This window comes from Eurypyga helias, unplaced genomic scaffold (assembly GCF_000690775.1).
Source record: "Eurypyga helias isolate BGI_N326 unplaced genomic scaffold, ASM69077v1 scaffold2066, whole genome shotgun sequence".
Classification (NCBI taxonomy): domain Eukaryota; kingdom Metazoa; phylum Chordata; class Aves; order Eurypygiformes; family Eurypygidae; genus Eurypyga; species Eurypyga helias.
The window spans coordinates 1-22,714 of NW_010257036.1; the positions used below are offsets into that span (position 1 = coordinate 1).

Here is a 22,714-nt window from a genome sequence, read left to right on the forward strand (position 1 = left end):
GCCACCTCGTCCAACAGCACCCACAGCGCTTCCATCCCCGGCTGCCGCTTCCGGGCGGGGGCCCGCGCGCCGGAAGTGACGTCACCCCCGCGACGGTAACCTAGGGAACGCACAAACAGAGCAGCGCGGCCTAGTCTGGTGTTTGCTCGTCGCGGTGTCCGCCGAGCCGTTGCGGGGTCTCTGTTTGGTGGGGGCCCTGCCCCTGGGCTTTCTCCTGAGCCCGCTGTCTGCCGGCGCTGCGGAGGTAAGGCGAAGGGGTCTCGGCCCCGCTCGGGCGTTCGGGGGAAGCTGTTAGTTCCGCCCCAACGGTGCTTTACCTCAGCGAGGGCGCGGGAAGGGGCGGTGTTTGGGCAGAGGTGCTCTGCAGGTGGTAAGAGACAAAGCGTCTTTTGTTTGGTACAGTTAAATTCAATGTCTCGATGGTAAGTTTAAACTTCTGAGTGTGTACCATAACTTGCAGCAACAACTCTGGGATACTTGGTGGGAATTGCTGGAAAAGTTTGTATTTCCCGAAAGATAAGCAAGGTAAAATCTCCAATGAAACACTTGAATAAGCCACTGCAGTGAATAAATTATAGAATTAATTGGCGTCCTGAGCAGTAGTAATTCAGGACAGTTATCCTGCAGTTGGGCTTTGGGCATGACCCTTTCAGCTGTGCCCCAGGATTGAGTTGCTTGTCAGTTCTTGGATTATAAACTCATTGTTACACACGCCTTCCATTTTGAGCATTTTTTTTGCTCTTCAGTGGATTGTGGAGGGTTTTGAAACATTGCAACAAGTAATGTTCTCCAGGAACTTTATTTACTACACCGATAGTTTTCTGCTTTGTTGAAGGAAGAACTTTTTTCAGTTTACAGCATTCTTGTCTACTCAGGATGCAAACCCAGTAATGCTGTAGGGTAAATAATTTCTGTACTTCAGAGTGACACCTGTATTCTCATTTCAGCTTTATATTAAGGACATGGTGACTGACTTCGATGAAAAGCATGATGAATACTTAATATACCTTCAGCAGAGAAACCGGTAAGATACAGAATTGTTTACCACTATTGAGTATGTAATATCTGTTGTGTACTATCTAATAGAGCATCTAATATCAGCAGTTGTGAATATTGGTTTAATAACTCGGTTTTTAAACTTGTGGTGCCAAGTCTGATTTGCTCTGTCTTAAGGCATTCAGGTGCTTCTCTTTTCTTCGCTTTGCTCACTGAGTACATCAAAGCTCTTATTTCTAGAGGAGATCACAATATGTCTTCAGTATGCTTTAAAGTAGAGGTAAATTTATTAATAAAATCGTTATTGCTTCCATGGCTTATAAGGAAATTTTTTTTTATAGAACAGGGGGTTCTAGATTCAGAAGTAATTCGCAGCCGACACTGTGCGAGGATGTTGTTATGAGGTGACGTTTTTATGTTAGAAATACAGCAAATTTTGCATGTAAAGGTTGCTGAAGTTAAATGTGCAAAGTCAGGTTCTGCTAAGGTGGAAGATAAGGACATCAGGGTTGCTTTTGCAAACTTCAGTATCTTTCAGGCAAGTTTAAACACTTCTTTTAGTCTTTGTTCATATGAACCTTCCTGTCATTACAAACGTTTCTTGCTGGATCCTGCCTTTACCACAAGCCATAAGATTTTTATTCAAATACAACATTTTTACTGCATTGTTTTGTGAAAAGACTGAAAAAAAACCTTAAAAAAAGCTGCAGTTGTGTTAGAAAACCAGCTAATTTTTGTGAACACAGGTTCCTTTTGTGTATAGTCTTCTAAAGCAGCTTTAGAAAAGGATGAAAACAAATTATTTAATGTTTGAAACAACTTGCTTCCTTATTATGAGAGCTCTAATTCTGAACTTCGGTGGAAACAAATGCCGCTTAATTACAACACGACAAGCTGGTGACAACTGTGCCTTGCAGAAGGGGTGCGCTGGGTCTATTCAATTACTGGACGTAACTGGCAGTTTTGGCTAGTAGGGGCTGCAGAGCATCCTGTGTGGGAGCAGGTCAGGTACTGCCCTGGGCCAGTCACAGCCCGTTCCTTCTGGATTCCAAACTAAGGGAAACAGCCCATCATGTGCCAAAATATCACCAGCCAGAGCACCCTGGGGTAGATTTAAGAGGGTGGTGTGGGCAGGGAAGGGTGCTCCTGCAGAACATGCTGCTCAGATGACTGCTGGGATCATGGCTGGGGACATGGCCGGACACACACTCCTGGAAAAAGGTGACTTGTGTCAGAACAGATACACCCCTGGAGGACTTTGGCCTGTGGATTGACGTACCCTGGATTCAAAGAGAAACCAGGAAGCAGCATGCAGGGTCGGGCGGAAATTGTCACCTATGTCGTCCCAGCCTCCTGGTCTGCATGTGAAAGAATTAGGAAAGACTTATCGAATGGTCAGTATGCTTAGTCAGGATGGACTGAACATAACCCATGGTGCAAGGAGGGAAGATGAAATTTGGAAGAGGAAGGGTAGGTGTTTCAGTGAAATTGGGCCTGGGGAAGGGTGTTTTTTAATATTATTTTAACCAGACTTCAAGTTCCTGGTACCTCTATTGACTGGGGGCTTTCCCTCTCAAGTTTCAGTATACAAATAATCTTTTTTCTTTCACATTTTTTTTTCTTGAAAAGAGCTCAACTATTTTTAGGCTTTTTGAAATTCTAAGTAAAACTCAAGAAGAAAGGTGGAAAAGACTAAATACCAAAAGAAAGAAATAATATGAAATGAGGAACAACATAGGAAAAATCTCAGAAGGGTGAGGCTGGTTAAACTTCACATGTCACAGCATGTGGGTACTCGTGCAAGCATTACAGAACAGGAACAGGTCCTGGAATCTACAATCTGAAATTGTTATTTGAACTATGAACGTATTTTTTAGCTTTGTGACATGTGGTTTTGTATTATTGCTAATCTGACCATGTGTATATGCACTGTATAAGGACAAATTATTATCCTTTCTACTTTAGGGTACTGAGACGTTTAAAAAGAAAGGATCCCATACAAATCAAACTGGAGCAGTTAGAACAAGGATTTTCTCTGTATCTGAATGGAGCTAATTCAGAGCTGAGAAAATACCGCAGAAGAATCAAGTCACATGGCTCCCTTAAAAATGAGACCAAGACCACCAAGACAAATGGTGAGTTACATGCGAGTTTTACAGAGGTTGCAGTCTAGAACTGATTTCAACATTTACCCGTCAGACCACTAACCTGGTTGGTGAGGTTATTGGTGAAGCTGTGATAAAGAGATGGCAGCATTTGAGCTTGGTGGAATGAAATTCTATGGGACTTTCTCATTAGAGTACTTAAATGGGTTGCATGTAAGAAATGGTCTCTGCAACACTGCAGTTTCTTAGTTGATCCTTAACTAATTATGTTTAATTTCCTTGCCTCTGCATTTGTTAAACAGTTATAATTAAAACTAGAAGATTATAAATGTATATAAATGGCCATTGTAAAATAACTGTATGCCCTTTTCTGATACATAACACCGTTTGTAGACTTTGAGATCTATTGGACTGCAGTGTTATCCAAGTCTGGCATCCTGTAGAGAAATGATATTTGATGACATAGACTATAATCAAATTATATCCAGTAATAGCTGTGTTAAGCTAATAAATTATGTTTAAACTATAATAGTCATCTCAAAAAGAGAGTTAATCTTTATTTAAATATTTGAAGTAAAGAAAAACTACCATTTTCCGCCTATGATTAGCTGGCTTTATTTAAAAATGTGTATTTTATTTCTAATTTAAGTCTGTCAGTCATAGAGAGCAGTGTAGTGACAGGAATAATTTTGTATGTATGAAGGTATAAAGTGTGAGCTTGCTGGCCTCCTAATCTATTTAGCATAATGAAAATAAAAGTTGATTTCACTAAATCCCCATGTAAAGCTATTTGCCAACCTCAGTCTGTTATCCTCACACTTGCTACAAACCATCTCATAGAGTGTATCTTTTTAATCTGTTGCTGTGTTGATAGTGTCTGCTTAAGCTTTATTTTCACTTAAAAATGACAAAAAAGAGTTAAAAAAGTTATTTAATGTGCTAATTTATTGTGGTTGAAAGTTTATTAATCTCAACAACACTGGAAACTGACCTTTCTTTCAGTAACTGTTCTAACCATGACTCTAACCTTGGTCTCTTAAAATTTGTTTTCCTGCCACGCTAGGTACATACTGTTTGTTTGCAAGCTGAAGTGTCTTCAGGCTTAGCTGTCTGCTATATAATTTCTTGTGGGTTATATGGGGTGGTGATGGGGAATGAGGTTGTCGCCTGGTTTCACTGTTTTATATGAAAATAAAAACTTGTGTGTAATGATGCAAAAACGTTCATGTTCTTGGATATTGGAAAAAGTAGGAAATTGTGTGCTGTCATACTGGGATGAGAAATCTTTAGGTAGCTTTGCCTTTTTGGTCCAAAAATTGTGCATGGAAATTGTGGCAGCAGCTGGAATAGAACTCTGTCAAGAGAAATTTCCTCTTGAAGTTCTGCTGCGCAGTTGTCATCTCTAAGCTTAACCCATGTTGTCTGTTTTTATAGTCATTTAATGCCATCTGGTTCAGTTCAGGTAGGATGCCTAACTTGTCTGTGGGACCCTTAAAGACTCCGGTGGCAGACTCTGTTCCCTTCCCCAGCTCCATCAACTTAGAGACAGCACCATTATCTCTGCAGAAGAGAACTCAGTGCTATTTCTCAGCTATCCAGTGTTACTTTAAACATGTGTAGCTGCAGTGAAAGATCTGAACTAAATTATCATCCTGTCACTTCTCTTCTTCCATTTGATTTCACCACTGGAGTGGGAGTCATTGGTCATCTATAAACTTCTTGCCTGGGATAGTACCTGGGCAATTTTGTGGTCTGTTTCATTTCTAGGCATTCCTTTGCAATGATTGAATATGATTTTACTTACAAAAATGATTTCTAGCTGAGATACAGCACTGAATTTTCTTCCTTATCCATCTCCCATGAGAGTTATTACATCATTTATTACTTCTAAAGCATCCATCTATAGGATTATTCCTCACTGAAAAATTAGGAATGTGCGATACTTAATAATACAGAATGGCCACAAATCCCTCTTTGTGGTTCCTGAAGTGTCATCATAAATTGACCTGTCTGGACTATTTTCTTTGTCTGTGTTCCCTAGGAGTAATTCATGGTAATAGTGATTGATAAACTTTTACGCTCAGGCTTGCTAAATGAATTATAGTAAATGATGGGTTTATGTGGTAGTGAAGCTGGTGCTGAGGTATACTGTAATTTCTTTGGGTGTATAACCCAGACAGTTTCACAGCCATGTGGGTACTCCCAGTGAGTGTTGGTGTGGTCACAAAGTTGTGGCTTAAGGGTAGCCTGGGATCTCCTTTGATTATGACTAATATTTTGATGAATATGATAAATACTTAGCTATTAGAATAGGCACTGTCAGCTCAAGTCTCCGAGGGAAAGACACCAGTGGACCTATTTTGTGTGCTGAAACAGGTAGTGGTTGGTATTCACATCCCATCCATCCCATGAGAAGGATGTCGTTGTTCTAAAGTAATGTTTGAAGCACAGACAGGTAGCTCAGCTGCATCAGCTTCTGCCTGGGATTTGAACTAATGTTTTTCCTGGTTTAGAAAGACCTGGTCACATGAATCCATTGCAAAATACTTAAACAATTCTGAGAACCAAACACTCAGAAGTGGTGGCATGAGTCCTACCCTGGCTCCTTTTCCTACTTAACATACAGAGTGTACACGAGTGGCCCTCTGGGCAGTTGCTTAGAAGGGATGGATTGCTTTGAAAGTGAGAGCTGCTTCCAGTTCTGTCCCAAAGCAGTGAGTGAATCAGGCCATGCTTCTAGCATTGTACTCTTAGGACAGTTCACCCTCAGTGCCAGAAGAGCCCCACAGCAGTCAGCACCAGTGCTAATGGCCGCACTTAGGAATAGCCTCATGGTGTAGCAGGAGCTCTAGTCGGAAGGGCTGTTTTGCTAAACAAGATGTTAGGTATCGTCTTTCTTCCCTGGAGCAGTCCATTGCTTTTGCCCTCTGATACTTGCCAGTATCAATTCTCTGCACAGTTAACTGTACAGGTGTGCGTAGCGTTGTCCAACCCAAAAAAGAAAGTGTGGTATGGAGAGCTCTAATGAGCAGCCTGATCTAACTTTGAAGTAAGCCCTGCTTGCAGTGGAAAGTTGGACTAGGTGACCTCCAGAGGTTCCTCGCAAGGTAAATCTTTCTGTGATTCTAGCACCTTTGTAGGACAACTGCTTCTTTTATTGCTAGTGTCACTTTCTGCTGGCTTAGGGTGACCATTAAATTATGGCTTAAAGAAAAAAAGGTTTTGCATCAGCTATTTTTCTCCACTGAGAAGAAATGGAAGCTGTAAATCTGTCCTGGACACAGGAAATGAGATGCCTTTATTTAGGATGCTATTGAGAGTGTTGGTGATGCCCTTGCTCTGTTGAGGATGCTGATGTGACCAGCAAGATGTTTGTCTCAATCAAAGCATCTTCTCAAAAATCCATTGTTCCACTGTAAGTTGTGAGTATTTCCATCACAGGAACACTTACCATACACAGAAGTTTTGCAGTCAATTTTTCCTTGCCTTAGAAATGAAGGAAAATGTTTGTCCTTCGTTTCTGGCTTGTACATGAAGAATCCTTCTCTGCACAGTATGTTAAATACCTAATACATTCTGTTTAATCTGCCGACACCTTATATTTCTTTAGTTTGAGACTAAATGCGCTGTTCCTTTGTAAACCCAGCATATCACCCATTGTTCAGCGGGACTCTTGTCTGTCAGAGTCTGCCTTCAGAGTATGGGTTCTGGACTCCCCTGGCTTCTCTCTACCCAGCTAGGGGTTAAAATGATGTACACCCTATTCTAGAATGTATTCCTCTACTTTCATACCAATGAATCTGTGGCTTCACTTGCTGTTAAGCTAATTCATCTTTCAACAATTTATTTTCATGAATACACACGATGCTGACTGTTTCTGAAGAGGTTAAAATCTCCTGCTCTAGGAGGTGGAATGCCCTTTCAGATGTTGATACCATTCACATGTCAAAGACTTACTCTTCTGTCCTCATCTGCGGGGAAGAACGCAAACTAAGGTGTATATTGTCAAATACTGTGTTTCTGTCTTCTAATTCTTGTCTCTACATTCTGAAAATATAGCCCAGCTAGAAGAGAGTGAGTTGCAAGGACGCTGCACGCAGACTGCACCAAGCAAAATACAACGCAAGGCTTGGCATCAGGTAAGAAACAGTTTGAAAAAATGCATCTTTAAACTAATTCTTATATTGTAAATAATTTTAGGGGACATTGGCTACAAGTAGTAATGAGTGGGCTGTTGGGACTCTCACAGAATCTGAGTCTTGGTTTGGTCTGGCTACTGAGTGACAACATGAAATAGCCAGACCAGTTTTGTGTCTGCTTTGAAGCCTAAAGAGGTAAATCTCATTGCAAGGGTCTGGTTTCAGTGACATCCATCACAGAAACTTTTGTAGCCTTGACATGATTGGCTCAACCTGTCTTCCAGCAGAATAGCTGTTGCTTGACATCTCTGATGGCAAACCTAGAGAGTTTATTGAGTTCAAAGATCAAAGAATCTCATTTTGGTGAGGCATCCCTGCCTCTCACTGCTGTTCTCCACCCTGCAGTAATGTTAAGGGACACAGAGGCGTAATTTGCATAGCTTGTTATTTGTGACAGGTTCTGGTAAATCAGGAGAGAGGAACATGCATATAGATAATAAAAATACCCTGCCTATAACAAATTTGGGGCCATTAGCTACACAGTTGTTGGTTTACTGGAGAAGCCTCAGTTGTCTTTTTTGATTTTGATCTAAAGAAGGATCTGATTTAACCTGCCAAGGGGTGTGTCTTAATTAACAGAACAAATGTGAATTCTGCACAACTGAGGCATGTCACCCAAATAATTATCCTGCTTGATTGTGCTTAATTGACTGGGGGTTAGGGGCCTGTGTCACTGAGGATCAAGCGTTCATGTCATGCAGGGTTTTTCTTTCAGCAGATATTGCACATTCAAGTCTTAAGGCTGCATTACTTTGCTTAGCATCCTTGCTGCTTAGCTGAATTCATTTTCTCAGCTGCTGTTTCTCCCAGTAGATCACTGTTTACATACTGGCCTGTCAGAACTTGTTTGCTAAAGTTGCCAAATATGTGGCTAGTCATAATCTACATCATTCTAATCACAAGAACCAAATGAAGAAGGAATTATCTCCTCTGACTGGACTGAAAAGTTAGGTAGCTATACTACTTAAAACCAGCTACTACCTGAGACTAGCTTAGAATGTTACCTGAAGTCTTTTATCCAATTGGATGGGAGGATAGCAAGACTCATATCTTCATGAACAACTGGAATTATTTAGCTAAGGAAATGTGCAACCACTGAGTAAGATGCAGGCTGTGCCAGATGGCAGTTTACTTTCCTAGTAATTTTCCCTGCGGGTTTTTTGGATAGCTAGAGAACCTAGCAATTCATGTTCAAAAGTGTCAAACTTACGCTCTAGTGAGGTGTGGTGTGAGGTGGGAAGATAGAAAGAACACGCACTGTCAAAAGCCAGGTTGCCTTAGGATCTCTAGGACACCTCTGCTCCTGGCACTTAGAAAACGGTAGAGGAGTGTGTGAACACCAGATATCTGAGTTTAGTATCACTGAGCAGACTTCTGGATCACGTGCTACCTTTAATGAAACAGTCCTCTTCCCGTCGTTCACTGGCGAGACTTCCCCCTGTGGAATATGTCTGCGCAAGGGTTCAAAAGTGGGGGAGAAATTTACTTACAGATAATTTTGTTCCTTGAGAGAGGTATATGCACTTCCTGCTTTCTCTTTTGTCATCTGTTGGAGTACTGCAATTCTGTGGTACAGAAAGATGAGTTTCTCAAATCTTCTTACCCCTCTTTAGCAATGCTTGAGTAGCGGACAGTGTGCATACTTTTCTTGCATCCTAATTATAACTAACTATATGAAAACTATATAACCTGCCTACCTATGTGACACAAATTAGTTTGAACCACTTTTGCAGCCATGTGTGACTATTACAAAGGCAAATAAATCTTTGTGCTTGAATGCTTATGGCGTAACGTTTCCCCCTTGTTATATTATATGCAAGAGTAATACATCTTCAAGAGATTGCAGTTACTTCAAGTAGTAAATTCATACATAGACAAAATCACAGAACTGTTGTGGTGAAGAGGTGAACCCCGATGGGTGCTCACTTTGGTGCCAAATGCATCATGGGTGTTGCTCTGGGGAGAGCAGCAGCAGGTGGGAGTTTGACTGGGGCAGTTAAACCGCCCAAGGGCAAGCTCAGAAACCTTCCATGGAAGGAAAAAGTGTTGCTTGACCTAGATATTGTTATGTAAAATGTTTTCTTAAAATCATAGAATGGTTTGGGCTGGAAGGGACCTTAAAGATCATCTAGTTCCAACCCCCCTGCCATGGGCAGGGACACCTTCCACTAGACCAGGTTGCTCCCAGCCTCATCCAGCCTGGCCTTGAACTGTACTTTGTTTCTTTGTACTGCTGGCAGCACAGAAGTTGTCCAATTTCTTTGAATGCTTCTTTTAACAGAAAACTGTGAAGATTAAAACAGAAAGCGGGGCTAAATTCTGCATTCAGCCTCCTTTTGTGTACTCTGAGGATTTTGAACCTTATGAAAGCTTGAATATGGAGACGAATGGTGATGATCCTCTGCGCTCCTCCCAGGTACAGTGGGCAGTTGCCTTCTGTTGTTCGTGGTAGTGTCAGTTGAACGGTGATCAGGCCCAGCTATCAGTCTTGACTAGAGCATGCAAACATTATAATCAATGTGGTTGCTTTCCATCAAGGGTTGTTATTGGATTGACTGTGATAGAGCAAACCACAATTAACAGCCTTCCTTTCGTCTGGTTGCTAATTGTGGTTTGCTCTATCACACTTCACAAATGGCCTGTCCTAAAAATAAATAAATAAACAATAATGAATGAATGTTTTTCTGCTAACCTGTTAATGGCATCAGTAAAGCTTTTCTCCGTAGTGGAGTAGCATCTAGGTAGGAAACTGTGTGCTGATCTTGCCACTGACATCAGACAACCTTCCCAAGCATACTTTCCTAGCTTCCATCTTTCTACCTTTCCTCTATTTGTTTTGAGCTTATGTTGGATTTTTTTTTTTGCTCTACAAACCAGTAACTTGTTTACAGTGATGGATATTTATAATAATTTTTATGTAAGGTAGTAAGCTAATAATTTTAAACCAAAACCCCACTTCTCTTTGTATCCCAGGCAGAAATACTTCTGGTTTTCCTGAAGCTATAATGTGTTTTCTTGAACGGTTTGTTACAATGCAGATGTCACGCGGTTTCAAACTAAAACAAAGCCTGTACAATTCCCTGTCAAATAGCTAGAAATATTGGTCTTGACTGCCATAAAGACATGCTCACTATCAAGCCTCAGGTTGCTTATAAACCCTCTTTTGAACCTAGGTTTGCCTGCTCTTTGTAATATGTTTCTGTCAACGTGGATTTCCTAACAAGTGTAATCTGTAGCAGAAGAGCAGCTTGAAGCTTTCATTGCAAACTGCTCATATGCTGTCACGGTTCATTTGTACTCAAGATAGCTTCAGGTTTTCGTTTCGCTCATACGGTGTGCGTACCTATGCTTATCTCAAAGCCCTAATGCCAACAAAGTAGGGAAAAAATTAATTTAAGGTATGCAAGGTCTTGTCCTTTTACATTGGTAGAAACAAAAGGCTCTGCAGCATCATCGATGCTGTTTGTGGCATATGCTGAGAGAGGTAGGGTATTTTTTTTCCACAGTAAATTTCAAATAGATTAGTTTTTGCATAAAATCCAGTTACAGTGTGTCACATTAAGTAAATTGGTGCAAAATAGAAGCTTACTCCCTTAGACCACAAGCCTCTTCTACTGTGGTTGTGGTTTTGTTTTTTTTAAGTACAGACGTGTACAAGACAGGACTACTATAATCTGTCTAATTGCTTATAAAGAAGTTATGTTACATTAGCTTTGCAGCCTGATGAAGGCACTTGGAAAATCTGGATTGCAGCTAGTCTTCAAATAGCAAGCCAAAAGATAAGGTATTCTAACTGTGAGGCTAGAAAAATATGTCTTTGCCCTCTCCATTCGTTACCTCCTATTTGTAACTTAATCCTAAAAATTGGTTTTGCATATAAAAAATCTTGGCCTACAGAATTTTCCTGAAAGGATTCTGATGAGAAGGAACAAAGGAGTTGTAGGATGATTTTTCTTTACAAGTCCTAATCAGAGGACTGAAGACATGACATAGGAGTGTGAATATTTTTAGCTGCATCACAGCTCTGTGTTGATGAGAAGCTTTTCTTTCTCCTAGGAGTAGAATGGGCAGCCACATTGGTTTTTTTTTTTTTTAAATACATGTTTGAACTTCTCTAACGAATCTGTTTGAATTGTACCAGAAATTGAGAAGCAGCTTGCAACTCAGTATAGAAGAGAAAAGGATGGAGGAAGACTCTCTTAGTGATGATTATGACTCTGTTGAAGAGGATGTGTTTCCAGAACCATCTCCCACTGAGGAAACAATCAGAAGCTTTGGAGGTCTTCAGTTGCATGGCAATGGATCATTGCAGAAGGAAACTCCTGAACATCAGGATGCTGGGAGATGCTCTGGCCTTGATTCTGGTGCCCTTACTGTGTTGGAGTTCAACCAGGACCAAAGTAGTAAGTCTCTGTTTATTGTACGCTTCTACAGTTCTACAATAATAATTCTTTGAGAGCATTACTTCTAAGGGAATCACCACTGGTTAATGGTTACTTCATACTGTCATGAGTTTTCATCCTCTTCAGCAAACCTGTTGTTTTAATCTCCTGATCTTGGAGACTTGCATCCTCTTACTACTACATTAAGAAATTTTTTGCAAAGGCAAAGGTACAGCTGTGGTTAACCCACTTGCATCACCAGGCCTAGACACTTGAACTAAGATTGCCTCAGACTGTCTGTGAGGTTTCTTAAGGGATTATTACTTTTTTAAAAAGTATTTTGGAACTGCTTTTGCAGTAATCCAGGCAGCCAAATCTTCTCAGTTTCAACTTCCTCCATTTCAAATGCTGGGTGCTGGATACTGGTCATCATGACATGTGCTATTCATGCCTCATGAAAGGTGTATTGATTCGAGAAAGGAAATCTATCTGGCTATGGGCCGCTGCTTCTTGTCAGGCATTCTCCTTTGGAGACCTCGATGTCCAAAGCCAAAACCAGTCGCTAGGTCTCAAGGAAGTTTAGCTTGTTAAAGACAGAGAGTTGAGGCAGAAACCAGGCCTTGAGCTGGGTTCAGTATTTCTTAGGATTCCCTCCCCACTCATTTCATGTACATTCATTGGTCTGGAGTTTTTTTGTTTTGGGTTGATTTTTTTTTTTCCTTATCCATAGTTAATTGCTTAAGAGGAACAATCTTTGAACAATTTGAGTAAAGGAGTGTTCCTCTCATTATCATGGAGGTGAGTGGGTGTGAATGAGGAGAGGTGGAGGAAGAACAGATTGGAACAAGGGGTGGAGCAGCATGAGAACACGATTTTTGGGAGAGTGCACGTTTGGTGTTTTTTTTTTTTGGTTTTTTTTTTTTTTTTTTTACAGAGAGAAATTTCAAAGCTGTGATCCAAACAATGGAGGCATTAATAATTCTCAAATAAAAAAGTAAAAAGTACTCTTATTAACTACACTAGGCAGCCCTCTTCCCCTTTGAAACTTTTAGATAAGACATTTTAGTCTGTATTTTAAGAATCTATTTCGATATAACTATGTTAATAAGTAACTCAGGACTTCTTGGTTATTTTTGCTTTTCTTGACAGTAATGTAGTTAAATATCTGCTACAGATGAGATATGTTGGTACTTTTTAATGATATATTTTATTTTGTTTCACTAAGTCAGGGCAAGACATGCATATGTACTTCTACATCAACAGAACAGTATCAGTGAAAGGGAGAGAGGATGGAGGTTATTGCTTTACCTATGCCAGCATAATTAAAGTGGCAAAATTTTAGCAGTTAAGATCCAATAAGTTTTCCCTGGCTGTCTGCTCCTAAATATCTCCAAAGTGGATTATTTCTGTTTCCTTATTATCTTGCAGAAGTGAAGCCAGTACGAGTTCTCTCAGCAAAAAGAAAAGATAATGCTGAAATGTATGTTCCTGTCAGACCGATCATGGTGAAAAATAAAATCACTCGGCCATTCTCTGCTGAGTTCTTGCAGCAGGAAATACATGAAAGAATTTATTCTAGTAAGTAATAAGTATATAATGTCAAAAGGGAGAGTTCTCATGCTTTTTTTCCCCACCTGGCTCAGATGTAATTTCAGCACACATCTGTCATTATGTGATTTTACTTAGCTGTTGACCTTTTGGTTTTGTGTTGGTGTGTGTGGTTTTTTGTTTTTGTGGTGGTGTTTTTTTTGTTGTTTTTACCACCTTGACTTAATTAAAATTGTGAGGAAGTCCTGAGCCTATATACTTCACTCTTCTGCTACATCTTCTACCTTCCTTCCACAGTGTAAGACCTTTCCCTTGCCCTTTCAGTCCCTGTGCTGGTTCTGTGTTTCCCACTTTCCTCATGGAGATCTAAACCCTATGGTATTAACAGAAGTGTCTTCTCAAAATCAACAATTGACACTTTGGTGGAAGATTTTAATACAATGCATTTATGGCAAGAAAGGTCTGGTTTTCCCACAGTGTGGCAAAACTACCCTGTGGCTGCTTGGGACTGTACTTTAATTACACCTTGAACACTACCTGTCAATCTCCAGTTCTGGGTAGTTGTGCCAGTATCGAGTACCACACTGAAAAATGTTTATCCTGGACTTGAGAACTCCATTTTGAAGGCTTTGCTTCTTATTCTAGAAATATGCTGCTAAAGTGTGGTCTTTACCTGGACTAAAACTGCCCTCACAGACCCCAAATCTAGAGGCTGGAATCATGGCTGCATTTGTCATTTCAACACAGTCGTTGATTGAACAAATCTGATGAACTTGAGTTTTGAAAGGTCTGAGATGAGGTTTGGGGACTCACCATAGTCTCTGGTTAAGACACTCTTTTCAAAAAAGCAAAATCCAGATGTGTCCCAAGAAAGCAATGAAGCTAACATTTTTGAGAAGTCAAAATATTCGTTTGTTAATTGGCAGAAAACCAAATTGGGGAGAAGCAGCTAATTCTTTTTGGCTGCAGAATAAATCCTCTTCGTAGCTTCTGAGACCCTCACCCACCATCTGTCTGAACAGATGCTGGCTTTGACCATTTTCCAAAGATGTGTGAAGCATTTTCTCGGGTTATAATAGCACTTGTTAGCACGTTTCTGTCCAACTCTTGCTTTGAATCCTGAATTTAATTTCATTTCAGGGTGATGGCATAGAACAGAAAAACAAAAAGGACTTCATTCTAGAGATGACTAATGCTTGTTGGAAATTTCTGTGAGTGAAGAAGGCATAGGGCATAGAGTGTGAACGCATGCAAATCTCACTTCAGTTTTAACTTCCTGCCTTTTCAGGGTAGACTTCACGTTACTAAGCATCCACTGCCATTTTACTCTCCTGCTTAGTAAACCTCACTGCGGCGTGATGAGCACATTTGCATATCAGCCTGTTCTTCAATATTTTCACTTGATCTTAATGCCTGTACAACTTTGTTCTCTTTTCTCTTGACTTTTGAAGTTCTTGAATATAACCGCTGTGCTTCTCTTTTAGTTCAGTCTCAGATCCTCTATTTTTAACTTTTATTTCCTTGCTCTTAAACCTGTTTATAGGCTGTGACGTTTCTATTTGTCTGTGGTGTTTGGGAAGACTAGGATGCGTATGGGCATTTTGATGACTACTTAAGTGAAAAGGTCATTTATTTTGCCTTGCAAATAGCAACTTCTGACTCCCCTTGTTTTGCTAGAAGACTCCTGGGATTCCTCCAGAATAGCTGAACACGCCAGTCGCATTGAAAAATTCTGGTGTGCTGAAATTTTATATATGCTTATTTTTCAATGAACTATTACAAGGCATTTCCATAAAATACCTGAACAAAGCAAATACAAAAAATCTTAAAGCATGAAAATCCTGTTTCTCATTTGTTGGTTTTCCCTCTCTTATGGATCTGTTTTTCAGCTGTTGCCTAAAGTAAATGCAACCTGGAATCTTAATATAAAACCAAATTGGAGCAGTTCAGCCTCATCTGGGCTGGTTACAGACTGCTAGCAAAGCCCTGTGTCAGTAACTGAGCCGGATGTTTCGAGTGTGTGATGTTGCCATGTTCCATACTTACGTATCCAGATAGAGGAATGTTTCTTCCTTCCTTTGGTGGCAGGACCATTAAGTCGACCAGAAAGACCACTTTCAGCAGCTCGAAAGAATGTGTGCGAGAAGGATCCTGATATCTCAGTCTCAGCTGTGGTTAAAGCAATGCAAATTGAGAATGAAGTCTTGCAGAGACATCTGCAAAGGCTGAGAGTTTCCACAAGCCCTCAAAAGGTATGGCAAAATACAGAAAAGGGCTGTTTGATCAGGTAGCAAACCCCCCATGAATTACAATCTCTTATACATTAAGACTGTGTATGAGTGAATAGTGATGCCTCTTAGGTATAACTGAATTTGTATTATTCTTCCATAGGGTGGTTTTCTTTAATGTGCTTCCTCAGGATAGCATCCCACAGCTCGCTCTTGATTTCAGGGATCACTGAGCAACTGATAGACCAGTCACGTTCTATGTCTATACAGTCAAATGCACAGCTGCAGACTCGTTTGAGCCATTTTCATTCTGGAAGCTTCTTTAACAAGATAATACATGATTTCCATACCAATAAATCCTACCTTCCTACTGAATTCATTAAAACAGGCACTGTTCCCTGTTAATACATGCTCTGCTCTTAAAGCAGAGCTGTCATGTACGCTGCTGGCTCTTAGTGAGGAGGAGCTAGTGTGGGTTTTCTGTCCTGATGTGTGTACATCTCTTATCTCCAACAACCATGTTTAAAAGCAATTAAAAAATCATCTTATAAACAAGGAAATGAACAAAAATCCATTCCTTTCTGAATCAGGTGAGACCATTACTCATCATTAAGTTAAAGAATAAGGAGGTTTTTGTTGGCAATCCTAGCTAAACTCCAAGCATAACCAATAATTCAGTTCTCCTAACAGAAAGAAAGTATATAAAGAAATTTGAGCGTAAACTGAATTTTACAAAACTATCTGTTATGGACAGTGTTCATGGATTCAAAGTCTGCTTCCAATTTGGTGGTTAGGAGACTCCTTTTTATAGAAAGGAAAAGAGATATGCCTAGACATTCTTGGAGTTACTCATTTGAATTCTGAGAGTTTCCAAGACAGCTGACTATTAACCTAAGCTGATGCTCCCTGCAGTTGTGAGTTGATGCTATGATGAATATGTATCCACTACCATTGCTGAGCCAACATTGGGTTTCTGGGGAGTTTTGGTTAGGAGCAAAGGTGAAAATGTAATTTTACTATAGGTAAGTACTTTAAGTATAATTTCACCTTCTGGGTCAACTTTTCAATCTTATTCTGCTTGTTTTTGAGATATTTATGGCTTTGATTGAAAGAACAAATTCCGTTTCGTATTCTCACATAATGTATCTTCCTGCTAACATTGGGACTAATTTTAATATTGTTGTGCTTAAATGAGAAATAATGAACTAACGTTTAAAATAGATGTAATTTTACCCTGACACTTGAGATGGAGTTTCAGAAACCCACTGCGAGTTCTCAGTCTTAAAGCTGACCTAAATGATCTTCCAGAAGTAATTTAATTTTGCTCACACAATTAAGGGATTGTGGAACTTGGCCTTTGATATTTAAATGTCTAACAATGCAGAATTTTTAATACTGAAAAAGTAATTAACTTCTAAGCATTTTAAAGTTCTCTTGCTCTTCAAAAGCTATAGAAATTGAAGTGACCTAAGAACAGGACTGCCGTTCCTCATGTGACTAGGAGTTCACTGTGCTGAGCATTCTGTCTCTGACAGAAGGTACCAGCAAATTTTCAGGAAACAACAAAGGAAGCAGGTTATATTTACAAAGTGGGGTACATGGAGAGAAAGAGCCTGTAGCATTGTAAGAGCTTCAGAACTTTTCCCCTGTTTTCTCTTAGATAGTCACTACTGATAGTTCTATATTAAAAAAAAAAAAAAGAATTAATTTTAATAAAACTGAGCTTTTGGGGGTTTAAAAGTTTTAATGATCCTTTATTGGAGAAGGAGAAAGTCTAGGCAGACCTATGCCAAGCTTTGGCCAACTCTGAGTCCTACCAAATGTATACAATGAGATTTCGGACATATTATATGAGTATTTTTAGTAGCATTTAGAGAATTCTTGTATGTTACATTTCCTCCACATAGAAAATCAAGCTCAGCTCTTTCATTGCAAATCAAGAACAATTCTGTTAAATGTGCTTTAACTCAGCAGAGTTACAGATTAACTAAGGTTAGCTGAGACCAGAGCTGGGCCCAAACTCCTGTTTGTTCCAGTGATACGGGCTGATACTCATTGCTATGTAGGGAAGAATGTGAATGAAACATGTTCATCTTTTTCTTACATAACAGATGAAACAGAAAATTTCTTCTGTTTCTGCAATGGCTGAACCTCCAGAAGAAAGCGAGACCAGGACTGCAGTTACAAAAGCTGTTGAGCAAATTTGTCCTTTTGGAAGCAGGTATATGTATTCCCTTTAAGGTTAGCTTCCTTTCCTGAAGGGATATTTTTCAGTACACTACCAGGTGTAGTGTTAACACCACTACACCTGATAATCTTTAGATACCTGGGATGTCCTGCAAATAGTATCAAATCAGGGAGAAGGTTCAGTCCTTGGGTTGAAGGTTCCTCTGTGAATCAGTGAGCTGCCAACATCTCCCTCTGTGTTACCTATGTATCACATTCCGAGATTGCCTCAGAACTGGCAGAGAACTGGAGCTTGGTCTTTTAACCAATCTCTGTGTATCTAAGGTGGGATACTGCAACAGTGCGAGGGTACATGGGTTTCTTCTGTGGGGTGTGTGGGCTCATCCTATCATCTCTTCACCTTTGCGTCAACAAAACTACTTTTTAAAAATACAAGAATTAGGAGGGAGTAACACATAAAAGAATATGTATGTTTCAGACCACAGAAGAAACTTCTGCAAGTCCTTCAGGAGTCCGATAGCCATTCTGCCTGTGACAATGACATATTCCTGTCTGACAGATCTGAAGTAGATTCCATGTTGAGAGAGAAGGTTTGTATATCTATAACCATACTGTATTATTAACCAAATTACACAATTAATCATTGTGTGTCAGTAACAGTAACTGATGCCCCATGCAGGTTACAAACCTATGGCAGGGTAAGAGAAGAGACCTTATCACTGTTTCACTGTTGCTTTGTTCATCAGAAAGAACAGAGGGCTGTTTTCTCCTTAGGCTTTGGAGCAGACTGGAATCTAAGATGGTGATGAGTTCTCTTCTCTGCCATGGACTGATTAGTTGATGTGAGGCAGAATTGGTGGAACCCAGAATGACTGAATGTCATCCAGATAGCCTTGAGTTTGCAAGCTTTTTGCTTCTGATTCATCAGTATTATAGCCTTAACAGTCTTTATTTTTTTGCACGTTTTATTGTTTTGTCACTTATACCGTATTTCATTTGGGTGCAGATGACAACCAGTATGGAAGTACGTGATGCCATTTATGTGACTATGGAACTTCTTTCTAACTGGGGAAATCCAGTAAACGTGGGCCTGAGCGAAGTGGAATTCTTTGATTTAAGCAATGAAAAGATATTTGTGTCTCCTCATGATGTGGACATCCGAAATGCTGACAACGCAGGGGATTTGTGCTGCTTGGTCAATAAGAACTTAAATGTAAGACAGCTTAGTTCTGAATGTGAAAATTTTTCATTATAGTATTTCTTTAACGTTCCATTACTAGATTGCATTTTGAACCTGACTTGCATAAAAGCTATCTGATAATTCAAAAAATATGAATATTATTTATTATGAACAAATCCTAATTTCCTGTCCAAGATGTTGGTATTTGGTTATAATTTTGGTTTAGGACAGGACTTGATTAATTTGTCTGATAATTAATTGAGCAACTGGAAGAAGGCAGTTTTCACTCTGCCTCCTTTCATATTAACTCTGTGTTATTGTCTCAGATGAAAGAACACATTCAGTTTTTGAAGTACGGGAATATGATCATAGTATCTGTAGAACGTGATCACAAACCTTTAAGGACAGGGAATTTCATATTTTTACAGTATGTCTGCTGGTAAATTTAAGTAATTCTTGTGATATGAAGGTATGGGGGCTTCCACTGCTAACTCCTTCCGGATGTTAAATATGAAGATAAGTAAACTTAAGAAGAAAACAAGCTTATTTTCTTCTGTCTCCTTGTTACTCCTTAACCTAGGGAAGTATCATGGCAGAATAAGAATGTGTAGGTAGGTTGTTTTGAAGAAGTGATTCAGAAAAATGTGTGGTGTCATAAAAACTCTTCACATCTCTTCTGGGAGATAGTAAGATGAGGAGACCTGAGGTGCTTACATATTAAAGACAACGGACCAAAGACAGTAACTGGGATGAAATCCTGATGCTACTGAAGAAATTAACAATTGTCCATAGCCCTTCGTACAGCCATAATTCATTTGTGCTGCACATGCTGTCTATGTCCTTTGTCTCCACGGGTCTTCAGAGCTAGGATTCTAGTAAAAGCTAGTATGCTTTTAGTGGATGAGGATACTAAATGACTTAGTCTAGTTAAAAAAATATAAATTCTAACTCATTTCATTGTAGTGATACTTTTCTGCTTGCAGGGTAAGTGAGAATAGAAAGAGGGCAAATATGCAGTATTTGGAAATGTAGTTGGAACTCATTATGGAGTATTGTTTTCAGACAAATATTTTTACTTGAAACATCTTTCTTACTGTCTCCTGAAAGTTGTAGTTTAGGTGTCATAAATACCCATTCTGCTGTATAGGCCTTGTTTTCTGGCGGACGACACTGAGTAGTAGTGACTCTCAGACTTTCTAGATAGTTATAAATGATGTAGTAATATATTAACTGATCCATTATAAACCTGTTATTCTCAGCATTTCTCATATATTTATATATCCCATTATTCTTAAGTAATGAGGTTTTATATTTCATTGACTAATATATTCCTTTGATTTGTGACATTGTAATCTCTCCTGAATCTGGGAAGGTATTGCATCAGAGAAGATGCAATCTGGACAGGGGCCGTGGCCGTAGAACGTGCACATGTGATGACTGAACTGCAGACTCCTTCAGAAGTCCAAGTAGCATTTCCAGTTTGTGTATATTCCAGATCATATAGGAAAGCTTTTGGGGTGCATTAGAAAAAACCAACAAATTAATGAATCTCCAAGTAACTAGTATTTTCAACAGAATGAATGCTAACATAAAAACTTACTTTGTGGAAAACTCACTTTACACAAGGGTCTTTCTTCCTACTTCCATCTTTAATCATTTAGGTGTACATTTGTCTGTAAGCATAGACAGACTCTTACTGAAGATCAGGGATTTTATTTATTAGTTTGTTTATTACCTTTGCAGACTTTTAATAACACATAATTTGCCTCCTCCCTTGTACTTCATGATACACCGTAAAAGCAAAAAATGCCTGGCAGAATGCTCTCAGCTAAGGAAATAATGCCTGGTGGAATATGATGCTTAATAAGGCATAGATAAGGCATTGCATTGAAATTGTTTTCTGTAAACCTTTTTGATTCTTATGCATATATAGGTCTTTTAAACCTCAGAATAATGAGGACAGAGAACTGTAATTCTAGAAATATCTAACAAAGGTATTTCTTCACAACGGTGAACCCTCAGACCCACGTCATTCCTCTTCACAGTGCTTGAGCCTTCCTTTACGCTCCGTCAGGTCTATCTTCAGCGCCCACACAAAGGAGTGTCTCGGGGCTAGTCTCCCACAAAATGTAAGACCACAGGTTCCCACTCTTCCACCTTTTTTCCTTGATCCAATTTCAAGGTAATTCCTACTCCTGACATACCTGATGGTTCAAAGAACTTTTGGGCTGGATTTTTCAGTGCTAGTCACAAAGACAGTAACTCCAATCTCAAGTACATGCTATGAAGGCAAACATCATCACTCTTAGTGATAAGATATGAGAATCCTCCAGTCTCTTGAGTTTTGGCATGGGTTTGTCCAGGTGACTTCAAATTCTGGTGTCAGATCTTTTGACATGCTAACAGAGAATGTGACACCTGTGAGTTTGTGTATCCTCAGTCCTAAGCAGTTACTTCCACTGATAAAATGATCTATACAGCTGCCTCTCACTCAAGACATAATACTCGGGCCTGGCTTTGATAGGCCTTCTGTTGTTTTGAAGATGATGTGCAACTTTACAGAGAAAATAGTGAGAAGCATGAACAGGTCTCTCCCGAGTCTGTTTTGGTGCAGAACCTGGTGCCCTCCTGTGAAGGCACTTCTGGTACTCTCACTACACACCAGAACCTATTGATTTCGAGTGCATCAGGTCCTGACTTGAGAGGTCTGGAGATGGATCGCTCCTCAGATATCGCCCACTTCTAGGAAATGATTGTTTAATCATTCTTGTTCATAGTATAACTTGAGTAACATGGTCTAGCTTTGAAGTTGATCCTGGAACTGGGTTCACACTCGCTGGCTTGAGGCCTATCCTTCACTTCTTGGATGTTAAGAGGTTTTTTTTTTAATATATATAGAAAGGATTAAATTTGTCTGGCACTCTTATGGCTGTTTATGCGCAAAACTGACATTCAAAGCAGCAGCAGTCTCCCAAAGCTTTTGAGACCTCTGGGACAGTGTCACTGTGAACCATCAGAGCTTAGAATACATAGATGACCACTCCGAGAAGTGGGTCTATTCATGATACCTCTGAACAGACTGACAGCTCTGTCCTCACCATCGTTAGGCACACATCTACAGTACTCGATAGGAAAGCTTTGTAGTTACTGCTTTCAGGAAAAACTGAGTCTCTCTTCAAAGTGAAAGGATGTGGAAGAATACTGACTTTGTGTTCCTATTCTGGCATTATTTGTACTGTGTATCCTTGAAAATACAAAGGGAGCTAATTTATCTGCTAATCTCACATCACTGAAATGTGGTCTGCCTGTACATTTACTTTATGCCTTCGTTCATCACTGTCTTGTGGTAACGTCTGACGAGTATATTAATAATTATATAAATATTCAACATTTTGATTTTGAAACTTTACTCCTTGCTTCTTTCTGAGCTGCCACACATCCTTTTCCTCCATTTCTGAACATGTAGAGGTAGCAGTTCTGAACCATGTCCAGAATTAGGCATCCTTTGGTACTTTAAAATGTCTTGATTATCAGTTGTTTGTAAAGTTCATATTGGAAATGTTTGTGATATCAGAAAATTTAAAGTCTGGAGTCCTATATATAGCTCCAAGGATTAGATCTGTAAGTGAAATCAGTTGTCTGCAAAGCCTGATTAAAATAGAGGCAGTGAAATAAAATTCTATAATTCCCCTCTTTAGAGGGCAGAACAGAAATGTAAGCACTTTAAGAAATTGTAAAATGATTACACAGTGTCCATTGTGCTCAGTGATCCCCTCTAGTGCCTGCAAAGCTGATTAATTTGATTAAAATAAACTGGGCTTGCTTTGACCCTGCAGTTACAAAGCATGGCAGGCTGCCGGTCATTTGTGAGCGTGCAGATGTCTTACTG

The 22,714-nt window shown here is 39.6% G+C and overlaps 1 protein-coding gene across 1 annotated transcript in view; it reads left to right on the forward strand.

The window, feature by feature from the left end:
- Window positions 1-962: 962 nt before the first annotated feature.
- The window catches only part of KIAA0556 (KIAA0556 ortholog), a 57,189-nt gene continuing 35,437 nt past the window's right edge, over window positions 963-22,714 (forward strand). The window contains exons 1-12 of the mRNA XM_010153853.1: window positions 963-1,024; window positions 2,962-3,131; window positions 5,234-5,236; window positions 7,161-7,240; window positions 9,582-9,716; window positions 11,442-11,703; window positions 13,111-13,260; window positions 15,319-15,482; window positions 16,960-16,968; window positions 17,579-17,679; window positions 18,124-18,235; window positions 18,652-18,858. Of these exons, the coding sequence (XP_010152155.1) occupies window positions 963-1,024; window positions 2,962-3,131; window positions 5,234-5,236; window positions 7,161-7,240; window positions 9,582-9,716; window positions 11,442-11,703; window positions 13,111-13,260; window positions 15,319-15,482; window positions 16,960-16,968; window positions 17,579-17,679; window positions 18,124-18,235; window positions 18,652-18,858 (1,455 nt within the window). The remainder of the gene's footprint in view (window positions 1,025-2,961; window positions 3,132-5,233; window positions 5,237-7,160; window positions 7,241-9,581; window positions 9,717-11,441; window positions 11,704-13,110; window positions 13,261-15,318; window positions 15,483-16,959; window positions 16,969-17,578; window positions 17,680-18,123; window positions 18,236-18,651; window positions 18,859-22,714) is intronic.